This window comes from Lathamus discolor, chromosome 4 (genome assembly GCF_037157495.1).
Source record: "Lathamus discolor isolate bLatDis1 chromosome 4, bLatDis1.hap1, whole genome shotgun sequence".
NCBI classification, from domain to species: domain Eukaryota; kingdom Metazoa; phylum Chordata; class Aves; order Psittaciformes; family Psittacidae; genus Lathamus; species Lathamus discolor.
Window position 1 is genome coordinate 99,401,442 of NC_088887.1, and position 16,230 is coordinate 99,417,671.

The following is a 16,230-nucleotide window of genomic DNA, read 5'->3' on the forward strand; positions in this document are numbered from 1 at the left end:
CCCCACCAGTTCTCCATTTAGCAATCCACAGCTCTGAGTCACTGGATACGAAAAAAGAAGACAGAAAAATCCCTAGCTCACTGCACACACATTAAGCTTTCTTCTTCTGTTGGCTTCATATTGGGCAAGACCGGCTGTCTGCAGGGCTTGGCTTGGGATGCTTTTGCTGGGGAGGAGGACATCATTAAAATGATATAATGAAAGGAGGAAGAGCTGGTATTTTGTTTGAGCAAGTTACTTCTAACAGCAATCCTAGTAAATGTATGTAGACTGAGGAGGAAAAAAAGCTTTGTCACCTTTATACGTAGCCATGAAGCTTCTTCTACATGCCTGTGGTGTCCTGATAATGACTCTTCCTTTATCAGCAGCTACAAATTGCGCTGGGAGGTAAACGCTTGCCAGGCAGACATTTCCATGGGTACCACAAGCAGGAGGAGGGAAGGAAATGCCCTTTCCCAGGGCAGATGGCCCTGGCACCCACCTGCTCTCTAAGCCTGCTGGGTGTCTGAGCAGGGCCCTGTACAGGTCCCTTGGGGCTGGGACCCTGTCTCGCTACTCGTGGGGTGACCATGTTTCTGCCAGGAGCTTCAGGCTTGGGCTGCTCCTGCTCAGCCTCGGGCGCCGCAGGAGAAGGCTTCTTCTCGCAGCGGCAGACTGTGGAAACGCTCTGGTTTCCTGCGAGAGTCGTTCGAATCCCTCTTTTAAATATTCCATTTGCACGCCTAGTACAATATCAGCGCAGCAAACTGCACTCCCGAGCTGGCCGTGACTTTTTGTTAGTGCTCAGTCACCACCAGCTCAGACGCTTGGGAAATGGATGGAGTTCGGGGGGGTTCAGGCCTGGCACGGCTGCCTCTGGTGATGGTGTAAGGAGGAATGCTGTAAATGAAAGTAGAACAGCCCTGTCCGATTTATTCCCAGGAGCCCCATGTCCAGGTGCAGCCTCAATTATTTATGCAAATCAAGAAAAGATGGTTAAAGAAAAAAAAGAAGGCAAACAAAGCACCCAAACCAAGAGAAGCCACAGAACTGAAAGAACAAAGCAACCAAGCAGCTCTTTTCCTGCTCTCTTCCAACCTTTCCCTCACCAAGGCCTTGGAAAAGCAGCAATCCCAGTGCTTGCAGAGTCCAGACATCGATTCATACACGATGAAGAGTTTCGGTCTCATCACCGCATCCATAACACGTATGTTAGAAGAGGAAAAGGAGGCCCATACTCAGAACTCGCTCTACAGTGCCAGGTCCTTGCTCACTTTCCTGCCCAGGTGTACCTACCGTAATAACCCTGCACGGGAAAGTTCCTACCAACAAAACCAAACCAGCCCGCGGAAGCTACGCTCTCCTTCCCCAGAGGAAGCACTCGGCACAGATGAAAGACGCGATTTGCCGGTGCGACATCTCCGCTGAGGAACAGTTGTACCGCAGCGACGGCAGAAAGGAACGCGACTTCCCCACACCCCACCGGGCTAGTTACCCCAGCAAGCCGGTTAGCAGGACACAAGAGAAATGACCCCACCGGACAGACACCCTCACGCGGCCAGCTCCTGCTCCCCACACCGGATGCAGGAGCCGCTGCGGCGCTGACCGCGTGCTCCTCGGACCCCTCTTTTGCCCGCGGGTGTGGATTTTCCCGGGGAGGCCACCGAGGGCCAGCCCGGGGCTGGGGCGCACCACGGCCCCCAACGGCCCAGACCGCGCCGCAGCCGCCGCCCCCCTCACACAAGCCCGACCTCCTCTCCCCCTCCCGGTGCCCATTGGCCGAGGAGCCCGCCCGTCAGCGGCGGCGCCCTGAGGGAGGAGCGGGGTCACCGTGGGGAGGGGCGGGGCGAGCCCGGGGGGTGGGGGGCGGGGGGCGCGGGGCACCGGGCGGTACCGGCGCCGCCACCGGTACCCGCACCGGCACCGATGCACGGCGCGGAGGAGGCGGCGGAGGGGCCGCGGGTGAGCGCGGCGAGCACCCAGACCGACAGCATGGCCGGTGAGTGATGGCCCGTGCCAGCCGCGGGGGGCCCGGCTGCGGGGCTGGGGGCTGGGGACTGGGGCCTCCCCGGCCGGGAGAGAGCCGCGATCCCGCCGCGGGGGGCAGCGGGCGGTAGCGGGGCCGGAGGGCAGGGGAGCGGCGGCGGGGGCGCGCTGGCAGGCCTCTCGCGGCGCTCTTCTTGCCTGCCGGGCGTCCTCTGCTCGGGGCGCGGTGCGGCTCTGCCCTCCCCGGGCCGTGCGGCCCCCCTCCGCTGCTGTTTCATGGGGTGCTCCTGCCCGTTACAGAGAGGGCAGTAAGAGTATCCCCGCCCCCTGCTTGCCTGTGCTCTTAGTCATAGGGCCTTCAGATCGTACGCGCTCCTGTTTTGTTTCCTCCTCTGTCAACACTATTCCCAGCTCTATACCGTGTGTTTTTAATGTGTATGAAATGCAGCCTGCATTAAAATGCTTTCCTTCTGCGCGGGGTCTGTACTAACCCCCGTAGCAGTGCCCATGAGTTTTAGTAGAGAGCAACTTTCTCACAGCACAGGGGATGCCGAAATGATGCAGATTTTGATAGATTCCATGTATTCCATTGCTGCAGGCCCAGCAGAGTGGGGTATACGTACAGATCGCCCATGGGCTGTATCTATAGCTCTCAGACTGAGAACCACAACAGGGCTGCCAGGTCTCCTCGATGGCTAAAGCGGGCTTGGGGGGGGGGTGGTCATCCTAGTTTTATGAAGATCCTGTTTTCAAGTGAGCAAAGAAAACGGTTTCTCATGTACTTTCCCCAGCCAGGAGTGTGACGTCACTGATTTCCTCCTTGATGATGTCAAAGCTCAGTACTAGTTCCGTGCTTGGACCATGACTTCTTTTGGACTTTGCGCTAGGGACTCCTATGTTGCAACCATGGCATAATCCTGCATCTGAACCGTGTCCGGATGGACAGTGCGCTGCTCCTTTTTGCTTGCAGATGCAGGCATGGCAGCGTTTTTATGTTCGCCTTCACAGAGCACTCTCCTTCGAACCTGCCTCTCACTGGGGTGAGATCCCTAACCTGGAGGAATAAAATCGTACCTTTGTATGAAGCAGAGAAGCTGTGTAAAGTAGGGAAGCTGTGAGGACTCAATGCATATTGAGAGTGGTCTTTTTATAGACAGTTTTGCTCTCAGTAGCAAAGACCCTGGCTCCTTTTCTTCCCCAATCTTCTCTAGTTGCTTTAAATGCTGTATGATGTCTTCTACCTTATTTCCAGGCCCCTTTAATCAGGATTCTCTTCACTCTATTGAACTTACGGGAACCTTTAACTAAGTTGACAAAGGTGTGGATACGTAGGTACAGTAACTGTGACCATAGGTCTTTCTTTTTTGGTCATAATATTTTGCTTCATTATAAATTCATGTCTAGTCACAACAGGCACATTCTTCAGTTTGTTTCCCATGTGTTTGACAGGTCACATTCAGATTAGGTCCAAGAAAACAAACAGTAATTCAAACTCGTTTCTGGTATATTCTGTTTTAAATCTACTCTGTATGCCAAATCGTAATCCATTTTAGAAAACGTGATGGTATACATGTGACTTGGTATCAGTGGCACTGTTTATTTTAGCTTGCCATTTAGGAAGTGTGCATGTGTGTGCCACAACAGGAGTGAACAGGGGCCGTAATGAGAATTACTAAGACTAAAAGATCTGCCTATTTAGATGTGGCTTGTAGACTTTTACAGTTTGTTTTTAGGACAAGTGACAACGAATCTTCCTGTGTGCCACTTGCCATGTACATTTCTAGCACACATATCTGATTGTGCTGACCAGTGCCCCTTGCAGTGCTTGTGTACAGTGGGAGAGCATAGCTGGGCAGCCTAAGGAGTAGTGGGCAGTGTGGCATCAGCTGGTGCTGCTAAGAGGTCTATAGCTGCTTTCCAAAATCACACTTCTGTGTGAAAAAAAGCCTGCTAAAATGCTGCCTGAAAATGGTATTCCAGTCATGGGTTGCCTGTTTATCTGCTGTCCTAATAGTTTGGGTTCACAGACATGTCATTAACCTTCTTCCCCACCAAAGCAATCTTAGTATCTGATTATATTTCTTCCAAACTGGTGGGACTGCTTAAAGAAATGTTTTTCTCTATTCTGTTCTTACCTCTGCCTCTTCCTCTCCTGCACAAACTTTAACATTTGCGGGAAGGGATAAAACGAGAAATAAAACTACTGTCAGACAGCACACCTGAGACCTGCAGAAGAATATGCGGTTTTACAGCTCTCTTTAAGCACCCCTGAAGTAGGAACTGGCGCTTCTTGAAGACATAATAAAACTTCTTGCCAAGTGTGAGTCAAGACAGCTTTACATCTGGGATGGTGCAAGCACTGGTGCAGTACTTCCTCCATTTTCATTTGTGGGATACTCAGTAATGCTGAGCACTGGTTCTCAGCATGTCCAGCAAAAGGCAGTGGGTGGAGAAAGGATTCTTTGCTACCCCTTTGGTTATTCAGTCAGAAGTAACAGCATGAGAAATAGGTTTAAATTTTTGTAAAACTCTAACCAAAGTTTAAGCAGACTGAAAACCCAAAAGTAGGTTTCTGCAGAACAGATGTGGCTGGACGGTTTCGCAATGGCTCATCCACTCTTGCTGCGGGTGTCAGTGTAAGATCATGATGCATGCCTGGATGTTTTTGCTCGCATCTGTGGTGAGCCTGAGGCTGAATCAGAAGCTGTGTCTCAGATTTCTGTAAGCATTTGTGAGTCATTTAAGCCCATTAAGTTCTGTGGGACCTGATCTTTGATTTCTGCTCTTCAACTCTGAGCCGAATTAACTCACTGAATTCCAGTGAAAGTTTCATCACTTTCTCTTGTTGCACAGATCTGAGCTCTGCATCCGGATGTGAGCATTCTGAGTTGACATTTGCTGCCAACAAACAGTGTGGATTTAGCTGCTGTAAATAGCAGAAGTGGTTAATGAACCAGCTTCTGTAGCAGCTGTGGTGTACAAAACCAACGTGAGGTATCTTTATAAATATTCTTTAATAAATATATCTTTTTTTCTTCTTCAAATGACAGGTCAAATGCCGAGACTTTCTAAAGTCAATCTTTTTACTTTGTTCAGCCTCTGGATGGAGCTCTTTCCTTCGACTGAGCAACAAAAGAAATCACAGGTAAATCTGCTTAGTTGTCAATTGGTCTTTCTGAACAGTTCCTGCAATGCATGTAACAAGTGCTCTTTACACGACAGATAATTCAGAGGGAAAAAAAAAAAAAACCAAAACAAACAGATCTGCTGATAATAGTTTTTTCGGTTATTTCTTAGAAGGAGAAAAAAATCCAGTGGTGGGAGAGAAATAGCAGACTGGTTAAACAGCTGCTTCTGAAAAACTGTGTACCCCTGACAGCTGAAGCAAATGCTAAAAAATGGGAAGTATTTTAAAGAGCCTAACAAAAGAGGCATGGCGTATACCAGGCACTTCTTAGCATATGCTGATTGTAACTTTAAAAACAGCCTGGTTGATGGTGTAGAGGTACTCTTTTAGAATTACAATGTTCATGATTGTAGATGAGTTCTGTTACAGAGTGGAGGTGCACAGAACTATCTGAAATGTTTGCTGATCAAGAACTTGTAGATAACTACTTTAGTTACAGTGAAAAGAAAGGGTCCTTGACAATGGATCTGCTAAATAGTAGCCAGTTACACTTCAGAGTGTCCTGGAACAGCATGTTTTCTCCTGTGATAAAGAGTTCTTACTGTTCTTACTTTGTGCAGAGCACAACCATGTGCTAAGATCCATAGCACATGGATCAGCCATGACACAAAAAGATAGGAAAAGAATTTGAATGACAGGCCTAATTTTCAGAGCTTGGTATGTCTGAAAGAGGTATAGATGAGTCTATACCTATAGTATATACCTGTATCTATAGGTTAAGTCTGCCACTATACAGACTTCAGAAGCAGGTTCAAATTTAGTAATTCAGTTAGGAATGGCACTTGGGTTATCTTGTAGGGCTTTAGTACAGCCTCATTTCTGTAACCACAAAGAAATTGAGTAATTTACAGATCCAAGGTGTCAGTGTTCTGGTAACAGCTGAACTGCATAATGAGATGTGTTTCACTAGCTTTGTCAAACTAGCTTATGTCCAGTTTCCTTACAATATATGGGAATCCGTGTGTAAGAGCTTTTGTCTACGGTATGCAGACTTTTTCCATGGAATATTCTTTAGAACCTGGATTCATTTCTATAAATGAAGAGACAGAAATAAAGCTAAAGAAGCTATTGTCAAACTTAAAACAGAAATTAAGCTTAAAACAGAAATTAAATTCATAGCATTTCCAGATGTTGGATGATTCAGAGAGTTTTTCAACTATAACTGACAGAATTTTCTGCTGTTCCTGGATTTTGGTATGGGCAAAGCAAGAACAAAAAAAAATCAGGAATTTGCTACAAGTCCCTGTTTGAAGTTTGACAGGGGCACAGCACTCTGATATTAAAAAGCACGCATAGAAACTACACACACAGAAAAAAATACTGCTTTGGGAAGTGTTAACAGAGATTGTTTAATGATTCGTATCATGATTGGTAATGAAGAGCCATGTGCTCTGATCCTAGTTGGTCACTCTTCCCAAAGGAAGAGCTGTAACATTGCTATGGACCTGATGTTGAAAAAAAGTAAAATAATAGAAATGCCTTTTTCTGTAGGTGAAGAAGAGTGGCCTAGTTGTGGTGAAAAATATGAAGATTGTTGGTCTTCACTGTTCCAGTACAGACTTGCATGCTGGCCAGATTGCACTCATAAAACATGGATCAAGACTTAAAAACTGTGATCTTTATTTCTCCAGAAAACCATGTTCAACCTGTTTAAAAATGATTGTAAATGGTAAGCAATGACTGTAGTACACTAGGGGTAAATGTTACACTTGTGACTGGTGGTATCAGAAAGCCTGTTTTCTCTTTGGACTGTCCCAGTTGTGAAAGCAAATCCCTAACTTGTGTGGCCTGCACTGGTATTTTCCCCAAGGCTGAAAACAATACTGAATGTACATTTTCCTGGAGCTGATGATCAATAGATTAGGGTTTGCTACTGAGACCCTATTTCTCTGTGCAGCTATTACTATTGGTAGTGCTTGTCTCTTGGTTGGGATGCACTGCTGAGGTCCTGACAATCCAATTGCACTTTGCCAAAGCAACCAACCCTAAGCCTTAATAATTAGGCCTAGGTAGCTACATTTTTCATTGCCCTCCCATTGCTTGTCAGTGGCACCAGAGAAAGGGTGCCTTTTATGCAGAAATCACAGGGAATACTTAAGGTTTTCCTTTTCCCAAGTAAGATGAAGACAAGTCAGATTATTCACTTCCTTAAATGGGATCTGCTGCCACAGCCCTTCTGCAAGCATTGATTTTTAATCTCAGCAGCAGCTTCTGTTAGTGCTAGCTTTTTGTGTGTGGTATTAATATATCTGGTGTAGTTAAGATGCAAAATTAGACTGTCACAAAGATCTTAGAATTTAGTAAACTCCAATTTTTGTCTACAGTCTGCTTAACAAGTTAGGTAACCTCTTGATACTTGTATCTACTAGCATTTTTGTTGTCAGATACCCCTTAAGCAGCACTCAGGGCCTTAAAGGAGTAAAACCAGGGTTAAACAGTAGTGTTGAATATGAGGTTTATGTTCCACTGTACTTGTATGGTTCCTTTTGCTACATTATCTTCTCTTCCAGCTGGGGTGAACAGGATTTCTTACTGGCCTGCAGATCCTGAAATCAGCTTGCAGAATGAGGCGTCCAATCCCATGACTACAGATGATGCAAAGCTAGATGCCAAAGCAGTAGAAAGACTGAAGTCAAATAGTCGTGCTCGTGTGTGCGTGCTGCTTCAGCCCTTGGGGTGCTCCATGGTGCAGTTTGTTGAAGAAACTTCCACCAAGTTTGACTTTATTCAGAAAATAGTAAAATCTCAGCCTGACTCTAATACTGACTTTTACACTGCATGTAGACAAGAGAGAATAAAAGAGTATGAAAGTTTATTCCTAATTTCAAATGAGGAAATGCACAAGAAAATACTGATGACAATAGGACTGGAGAACCTCTGTGAAAATCCGTACTTCAGCAACCTGAGGCAAAATATGAAAGATCTTGTCTTGGTCTTGGCGACAGTGGCTGCCAGTGTCCCTGTCTTTGGATGCTTTGGATTTTACAACAGTGAATCACAACGAACAAATGAAACAGATCATCAGAGTTTGCCCCAAGAAATTGCAAGGCACTGTATGATACAAGCCAGACTACTTGCATACCGGACAGGTGAGTTGTTACAGTACTGCAGGAAGAATGGGTCTCATGAGAAGAGCAAGTTCCTCATTTCAGTCTTAGTCTTCCAAATAATTCCTTGAGCAAGCTGCTGAATTCTGTTTCTACATCTGTGGAACAGGAATGGCAGTAACAGTAAAAACTCCACAGGGGTACATGGTATTGTGAGTGAAAGCTTTCCAAGAGAACACCAGCGCAGGTATTTAGGAAATCCTGCCCTGCCAACATGTCCAACACCTGTCTAAAGAAAGAATACAATGGCGTTTGAATTCTTCAAGCTGCTCTGAGGCTCTTTTGACTGTGGCTTCACAAGATGCTTCTGTTAGCAAATGCATGCCAATATTTCAAGCAGATTATGTACACTTCTTCAGAAAAAGGGGGTGAAACAGTGGCCTTTCGGTAAGGCATTAAGGACAGTTATATGAAGTTTCTTAGTTCTAATCTTAGTGAAAGTGCTTCTATATCTGATGGGGGGTTTCTTTGCAGGGATGCTGGAATTTTGATGTACAGGCTTTTTGGGTAGAAGGATAGTTATTGACCACCTTTTGATGATAGAGATGATTTCTGTTAGCAACTTTATTCTGTCTGGGTAGCAATGCAGTAGATTGGTACGTTCTTGCAGAGAACAGAATATGAAGAGTTATGAAGAGTTAAAACTTAGTAGTACTCCTTAATAGTTGGCTTTTTTCATCTAGATAGGATAGCTGCTTTTTTAAAACCGTTGAAAACAAAACATATTACATGTTTAAAGCTGGGGTTTCCCCCCTCCCCCGGGTACCCTCTGTGAATGTGGTCACCCAAAGTTGCAGAAGAGATGGCATTGTTACAAACACTTTAGAAGTTTCATGGAACCAGTTGTGGGGTTTTTTGTACATCTGCTGTTGTACAGAGCACAGTGGGATGAGCAAACTTGACTATTCATTCTTGAGACAGCAAAATTCAGTTTTACCTGTGCTGTTCAGCCTGGGCTCAGGTCTGGATTTTGAGCAAACTCTTACTCCACTTTAGTCCTGAAATAAAATTAAAATAAATAAACGGCACACACACATATTTAGGTGCTTGCATTATTATATAGGTGGATATATGGAGAGCACTATTATAGGATGTTTTCTATGCAGGCTTAATATACATGAGTGACTAGTAAGTATGCAGAATATAAAGTCAGCCCTCACAAAACATATCTTTGGCAGGAAAGATCCTCTTTAAGGTGACTGTATGTGTTAGTGAGACCAAGGATGATGGAAATAGTTAATTGTCTTCTATGTCACTGGAAACCTGAAACATTTTTTTTTCTCCTTGATACGCTCAGTTTTTACTGGTCCAGACTCTCATCAGTAGCTACTGGAGAAGATTTCCAAGCTCCATGAAAATCTTCCAAGTCACATAATGAAAGTTCTGTTCTGGTTTTCCTGTAGTGGGGATGGGAAACACCCATCAAAATACGATTATTAACATTTTGCCTCTGAATTGGGTATAAAATACAGCTTTTGGAGTAGACTTGTATGACTTAGAAGCTCTTAATTTTTCTTTTCTCCTATCCATGAAGCAACAATGAATATTATTCCTTACTTTAGGATGTCATATGTTAATGTACAGGTAACTCAGAAGTGCTTTATTTATTATTTGCTGCTAAAATGTTATGTATTTTAGAGGACCATAAAACAGGAGTTGGAGCTATTATTTGGGCAGAAGAAAAATCAGTAAGTATTGAAAAAGTTCCTCTTTCTTGCACTCACAATTCATACACTTGTATCTGCTTTGAGTTATTTACTTTAAGTTTTTGCACGTGCATTTTTCATACACACACAGAGCACTACAGAAATCTCATTCTTTAGTAACTAAGTTAATGACTGCTTCTTTGATAATACTGTCAAGATGAAGGGGAAGTATAAATTAGTTCAGTAACTACCACAGTGTCTCTGCTTCCTTTTCCAGTGTGCCTGCTTCCTTAGCCTTTGTCAATTACTCCAGGTGTCCTGGCTACAGAGTTTTGCCACAGCTGCTGATCAGGCAGCCTGTGCCTTTTCTGCAGGTCCCTCTGCAGCTTTTATTTTGGAGAGCTCTCAGTACAATCAAGCCTCACAATCTCTGAAGGATTTTTGTTGCCATTGAAATGCCATAGTGGCTTTAGCACAGTTTGGATCAAAGTGATATTTTTCTACAGGTATTGTTACTGTGCTTTTTCCCATCCAAGCATAAAGGTTTATTCCTTTATGTCTCTGATTATGCGTGTTACCAGTCCCAGGGAGCCTCATTCTTCATGCAGCTGCAACATACTCTTCATCGGTTTTTAACGCTTCAGTCATCAGCTGCTCATTGCTGTTTTCTCTTTTGTCCTAATTTCAGTCACTGATTGCTACTTAGACAGCACACTGGGCACTGGGTCTGTTGAGAGACAGGTGAAGCACAGTCTCTGGCACATCAGGAACTAATTCCAATTTTGTACATTGCAGAAAGGCTCAAGGACTTAATCCTTCCTCATTTTTGTTCCTGCTATCCATACTACCTGATAGAAGGAAAGCCCCTAAAGCCTGGTGCAGTGTGTTGTGTGCAGTGTTAACAGTTCAGTGGAAAAGCTCCATACAGACACAGAGCAATCAGCAAGAGCTGAGTTCTCTTTTTAACTGCCATAACTTGGCATGAACTGTGAAAGTATACATTGCCCAACACTTTCACTTAATACTCAGTGTAAATGTCTCCTACTTTAATGGTTTGCTTACTGTTGCAGAGAAGCTGTGATGGAACAGGAGCAATGTATTTTGTAGGCTGTGGTTACAATGCCTTTCCTGTTGGATCTGAATATGCTGATTTTCCACACATGGATGATAAACAAAAAGATCGGGAAATCAGAAAGTTCAGATACATTATACATGCGGAGCAGAATGCCTTAACATTCAGGTAATGGGCTTATTTTTGCCAGGGAGAAGAATGAGATGGTTCAGAAACAATTCCATGACGAATGAATGTGTGATGAAGTATGGATTGCATCACAGTCTTGCTTATGCCTGTAATGCAGAACTTGGATGTGCATGGGCACAGCTTCTGGGATTTCTTCAGACTTCTCAAGTGAATTGGTTTTTAAAGGATATTCACTCCGATGCATGGCAGCTCCTTCATTTACAAGCCACTGCTTCTGTTTCCTGCTAGGACCATGCTGTCCTAGCAGGAAACCCGAAATAAGGAAGAGTGGCAATTGTTGAGGCTTCAACAATGGTATATGCGGAGAGGTGGGATGGGTGTTCTGTTCACAGAGAGTAAAACCAAACTAGATATCGTTGCGTACTTGCGCACTTTATTAGGAATAAGTGGCTTCTGAGAGTAATCATTGAATCACGTAACACTTCTTTGCTTGCTCTTGTGAGGTATTAAGTTTGTCACTATTAAAAACTATCAAGATATCTGAAGTTCTGGTTTTTGACTGCCTGTAGGTGTCGAGAAATAAAGCCAGATGAGAGAAGCATGATATTTGTGACAAAATGTCCATGTGATGAATGTGTCCCTTTAATCAAAGGCGCTGGTATCAAGCAGATCTATGCAGGAGATATTGATGCTGGAAAAAAGAAAGCAGACATATCCTATATGAAGTTTGGTGAAGTGGAGGGTGTAAGCAAATTCACAGTAAGTGTCTAAATGTACTATAGTCTAAAACCTCTGGGCTGCACTGTGGGGAGGGTGGATTGGGCGCAAGAGGTGTGTTTTCTTGTGGTGTTTAGTCAAGTGAGTGGAATTGAGAGGTTGTTCTGTTACAACACTCGGGAGAAGTGCTGTGCCATATGCCAGAGGATGCTGCCAAGTGTATCTGTTTTCTCTAACTGCCTTGCAGATTTCCCTCTAACTCACTGCTGTTGTTTGAGTGGCCTCTTCACACTGAGGTTCTCTCCAAGCTTCCCTGTCACAGTAAGGCAGCGGATGTGGGAGATCACTGTGTGACTACATAGGCCCTTCCAGCAGCTCCCAAAAGAGCTGCAGTGGGTTTTGAAGGTGGCCAAGTGCCCTTGCAATCAGGGTGCTCACCATGGCAAACAACAGCACTGGTGGTTTGAGCAAGCTCATTTCCCCTTCTCAAGGCAGTAAATGACCACACATCCCTTACTAGCTTTTTATTTGCAAAGTAAGTGTGTGTTGGAGGTAGAGTCCTTTATTCCCTGCCTCACCCCTAGTCATGCCTTAGTGAAGAACAGTGGGGTACTTGAAGATAGGCTGAGGAAGTTGGGGCTGTTCAGCCTGGAGAAGAGAAGGCTGCATGGAGACCTCATAGCAGCCTTCCAGTACATGAAGGGGGCCTATAGGGATGCTGGGGAGAGACTCTTCATCAGGGACTGTAGTGACAGGACAAGGGCTAATGAGTTAAAACTTAAACAGGGGAAGTTTAGATTGGATATAAGGAGGAAGTTCTTTAGTGTAAGGGTGGTGAGACACTGGAATGGGTTGCCCAGGGAGGTTGTGAGTGCTCCATCCCTGGCGGTGTTCAAGGCCAGGTTGGATGAAGCCTTGGGTGGGATGGTTTAGTGTGAGGTGTCCCTGTCCATGGCAGGGGGGTTGGAACTAGATGATCTTGAGGTCTTTTCCAACCCTAACTATTCCATGATTCTACTTTATCTTTCTCCCTTTGCTCTTTCTTCTGTCTTCTGGAATGAGTAAACGTTTTCTTCTTCTTTTACCAGTGGCAACTGAATCCACTGCACACCAATGCCCTTGAATTCCATGACCCCACAGCCAGGGAAAGTAAGTAATTTTTTCATTAGTTCATGTTATGACTGAAGTCAGTAAGTGAGATCCCGTTTTAAACAAACTTGAATTGATTCATCTTGATTTCAGTTAGTTAAATTTTGCTGTGAAAACTTCTCTGAGCTTTTTGAATAGACGAACTAATCGTAAGTTGAAAACAAGTTTGTTTTAACAAATGCTTGGCACTGGCACGCACGTTACAAAACCTAGTGATGCTGTTATCAAGGTCAACAATATGCAGTTTGACACACAGGTAATTTGAGACTACTGTGTAGGGGTTTAGATTTTGTTCTGTAAAGACTTTTTATACTGTGTTCTATAAAGAGTGCCATTCTTTTTCAAGAGAAACTGGACTCCTCCAAGTCATTTAAACATGTTTTGCAGAACATTTGAGTGTTTCTTTTATGAAGTAGAATCTATGCCCCTGCTTTTCAATCAGCATTTATTTTTGTGTGTTTATATACACATATATAATATAAAGGCCACAAAATCCTTGTTGACCTGCACCCCTGTAGCAAGGAAGCTGTCATCCTCTGAAACAGAGTTTGGATGAGTCTTATGTTGAAGCCTTTTTGTGCTACAGAAGGGACCCACCAATGGCATCTACTGTCAGCTACCAATCCTTACAATGTTTCTCATCCAGAGGGGAAAATAACGGGGAAAAAGAAGCTAAATAATTGTTGTGCCTCAAGCACAAAGATATGGAGCATAAAGATAGGGAGCTGGCAGTTACTCAAAAGAATTGAGTACCAGGCTAGGAGCATAAAAAAGACTGAAGGTGGGTTTTGTAGCACATGAATAACCACATACTACAAGCTAATTCCTAATGTGAACTAGATTAGCGGAGACTTCTCTTTGTTAGCAATTTCCTCCTGGGCTCAGGAAAAGGGATGAGGGAAGGGCTCAGAGTAGTGTGTATGGCACTAGTAATCACTGCAAAATATTAGGGCATGTTTATCCCTCTCTCTGCTAATGGTTTTTTAGGCCCAGCTAGAGAAAGATTCACCTTTAATAGGGCTCATTTCTCCAACAGTGTTTTCTTCAAGATGGCATGCTTGCATTTCAACACTGAACTGGTACAAGTTGCTTTCTTTCCTTAGTGTTTCTCTTGCTATGATTACTGCATGTTCCTCTGTAAGGGGAAGAAGACAGTCTCTGTCCCTCTCCCTGTCCCCAGTGTTATTCCAGTGGGCCATTATGTGTTGAGTATTTAGGCTATACTTACTACTGTATTAATGTTTCACGAATTTTTTTTTTCTCTTTAGATGGGGTCCAGAAAACGAAGTCACTAGATGACCAGCAGCACCAAAGCAAGAAACTGTGTCTTGGTCACTATTGAATAACTAAGCACTTCTGCAGTCTTGCTCAGTTTTTTTATAATGCAGCCTGTTTGCACTTTCAAATAAGAAAGAGTTTTATTTATTGTTTGGAAAGTGAATTTTAGAATAAGTTTATTTATGATGTCTTTAATGTTTTATGGAATTACCTGGAGGTATTTTTAATTTAGAAGTTCTTCTTGGCAAAAACCTGCTGCTTGTATTTTCTGTGAAAGTAACTGGGTGGCTGATCATTATTAACACATTAAAACATAAAAAGGACTGAAAGTTTGTTGCTGGCAGATCGCAGTAATAATAAAATGGTACCTTTTTGCTTGGTGTACAGACTGAGGGAACGGATTTCTGAGTTCTGGGCTAGCAGAATGCAGAAATAAGCCCTGGTTTTTCAAGTACAATCATCAAGGGAATCTTTTAGGAAATGGGAGATAAATAATCACTAGCAGTTACTCCTGTTCCTGAAAGTGGCTTTTACTTCTCAGTCTGCTTGTGTAAAGGAGACAAAGCCAAAGGAATGGACATCATTTTTGAGTAAGTGGTTTGAATATCAAGCTTCTCTCTCATTTGCACTGTTCCAACTACGACAGCAGCAGAACTGTTTTGTCTTGTGGTACCTGCATAGCTGCTCTGCTTGCTTCCTGAAGTGCAGGCCATCTGAATTGATGCAGGCAAAGAATAGCTTCGCTTTTCTCAGCTTCTGGATGCAGGCCTGAAAGAACTCAGCTGTGTGCATCTCACTGGCCTCTACATACCATCTGAAGATTTCGAGAGTTTAGGTTTTGTTAATCTTCACTAACAGGCTTGTAGGACTACAAAAGCTAATAAAGCACACAACGTCCTGTTATTTCTTACAGAGGATGATCTGCACAAATGGAATTGCATGATAAGGGTGCTGGGGATGGACTCTTCATCAGGGACTGTAGTGATAGGACAAGGGGTAACGGGTTAAAATATAAACAGGGGAAGGGATATAAGGGATATAAGGAAGAAGTTCTTTACTGTAAAGGTGGTGAGGCACTGGAATGGGTTGCCCAGGGAAGTTGTGAGTGCTCCATCCCTGGCAGTGTTCAAGGACAGGTTGGACAAAGCCTTAGGTGACATGGTTTAGTGTGAGGTGTCCCTGCCCATGACAGGGGGGTTGGAACTAGATGATCTTAAGGTCCTTTCCAACCCTAACTATTCTATGGTTCTATGACCGTTGATGACCTGTGGAGCAAGGGTGACATAAAAACAGACAGTGAAACTGCATTCTAATGTGATGATTGCCACTTTTGAGGGGGTGCTGGGTGGGTAATGAGTAACCAGAACAGACAGTTTTAGCCAGCATCCTTTGAAAGGTCCCTGCCCTTACTCCCATCTGTTTTGAATATGCTGCCTTGAATATGACCTCTAGCTGTTTCTTTTAGCAGATGTTCCAAGACTTTCTGTTCGCTCTTGCGCTGAGCCCTCGAGTGCAAACACCTTAAAACTTTTTCTGGTGCTGCTGGTAGAATATATAAATGGCCTTTTCCCAGTTCTTTCATGCAAGGTGTCTTTGCTGCCCTCCTTAAAGTCCAGGAAGTGGAATAATATTTTAAGATGCTGCTGAAGATTCTGTTTGTTTCTTTTAGGCTTTGGAAAAGGTTGGAACTAGATAGCAAAGCTGTGATCAAACAGTGTGCAAAGCATCCATAGTGTGGCATTAATTATATGGAGTCTGTTCTCACCTAGTTTGGCTACTGGTCCTGTAATTTAATGTACAGTTCTTGATGCTTGGAGCTGCAGCAAAGAGCTGTGATTCCCTAAGGCTTGTGGTCTAACTTCATTCTTGGGTACCTGGACCTTAGAATTGGGGAATGCTTATATCATCTTACCACCATGAGGATACAGTCTCACTGGAGCTGGAGAAACTGCTGTTTCTCTGAGCCTAGTTAGATTGAGG

At 44.0% G+C, this 16,230-nt stretch overlaps 1 protein-coding gene across 3 annotated transcripts; it reads left to right on the forward strand.

The window, feature by feature from the left end:
* Positions 1 to 1,858: 1,858 nt before the first annotated feature.
* CDADC1 (cytidine and dCMP deaminase domain containing 1) lies at positions 1,859 to 15,162 on the forward strand. 3 transcript variants are annotated; one of them, XM_065678262.1, is made up of 10 exons: positions 1,961 to 1,978; positions 4,819 to 4,959; positions 5,062 to 5,110; positions 6,644 to 6,821; positions 7,663 to 8,241; positions 9,898 to 9,947; positions 10,976 to 11,145; positions 11,676 to 11,865; positions 12,912 to 12,972; positions 14,241 to 15,162. In XM_065678262.1, the coding sequence occupies exons 3-10, from the start codon at positions 5,069 to 5,071 to the stop codon at positions 14,312 to 14,314; spliced, it is 1,344 nt and encodes a 447-aa protein (XP_065534334.1). In that variant the 5' UTR covers positions 1,961 to 1,978; positions 4,819 to 4,959; positions 5,062 to 5,068; the 3' UTR covers positions 14,315 to 15,162. The 3 variants fall into 3 exon arrangements, 2 of the variants coding, with proteins under 2 accessions (XP_065534333.1, XP_065534334.1); XM_065678261.1 differs by lacking the exon at positions 4,819 to 4,959 and having other exon boundaries at positions 1,859 to 1,978; positions 5,016 to 5,110; XR_010612402.1 differs by lacking the exons at positions 4,819 to 4,959; positions 14,241 to 15,162 and having other exon boundaries at positions 1,859 to 1,978; positions 5,016 to 5,110; positions 11,759 to 11,865.
* Positions 15,163 to 16,230: the final 1,068 nt, after the last annotated feature.

What these genes read in the sequence shown, in the direction of transcription:
- CDADC1 (XM_065678261.1), top strand. Translation starts at nt 1,906, where the DNA reads ATGCACGGCGCGGAGGAGGCGGCGGAGGGGCCGCGGGTGAGCGCGGCG. An exon ending in ACTACTTGCATACCGGACAG is followed by an intron (nt 8,242 to 9,897) that starts GTGAGTTGTTAC and finishes TATGTATTTTAG; the next exon opens with AGGACCATAAAACAGGAGTT. An exon ending in AGGGTGTAAGCAAATTCACA is followed by an intron (nt 11,866 to 12,911) that starts GTAAGTGTCTAA and finishes TTCTTTTACCAG; the next exon opens with TGGCAACTGAATCCACTGCA.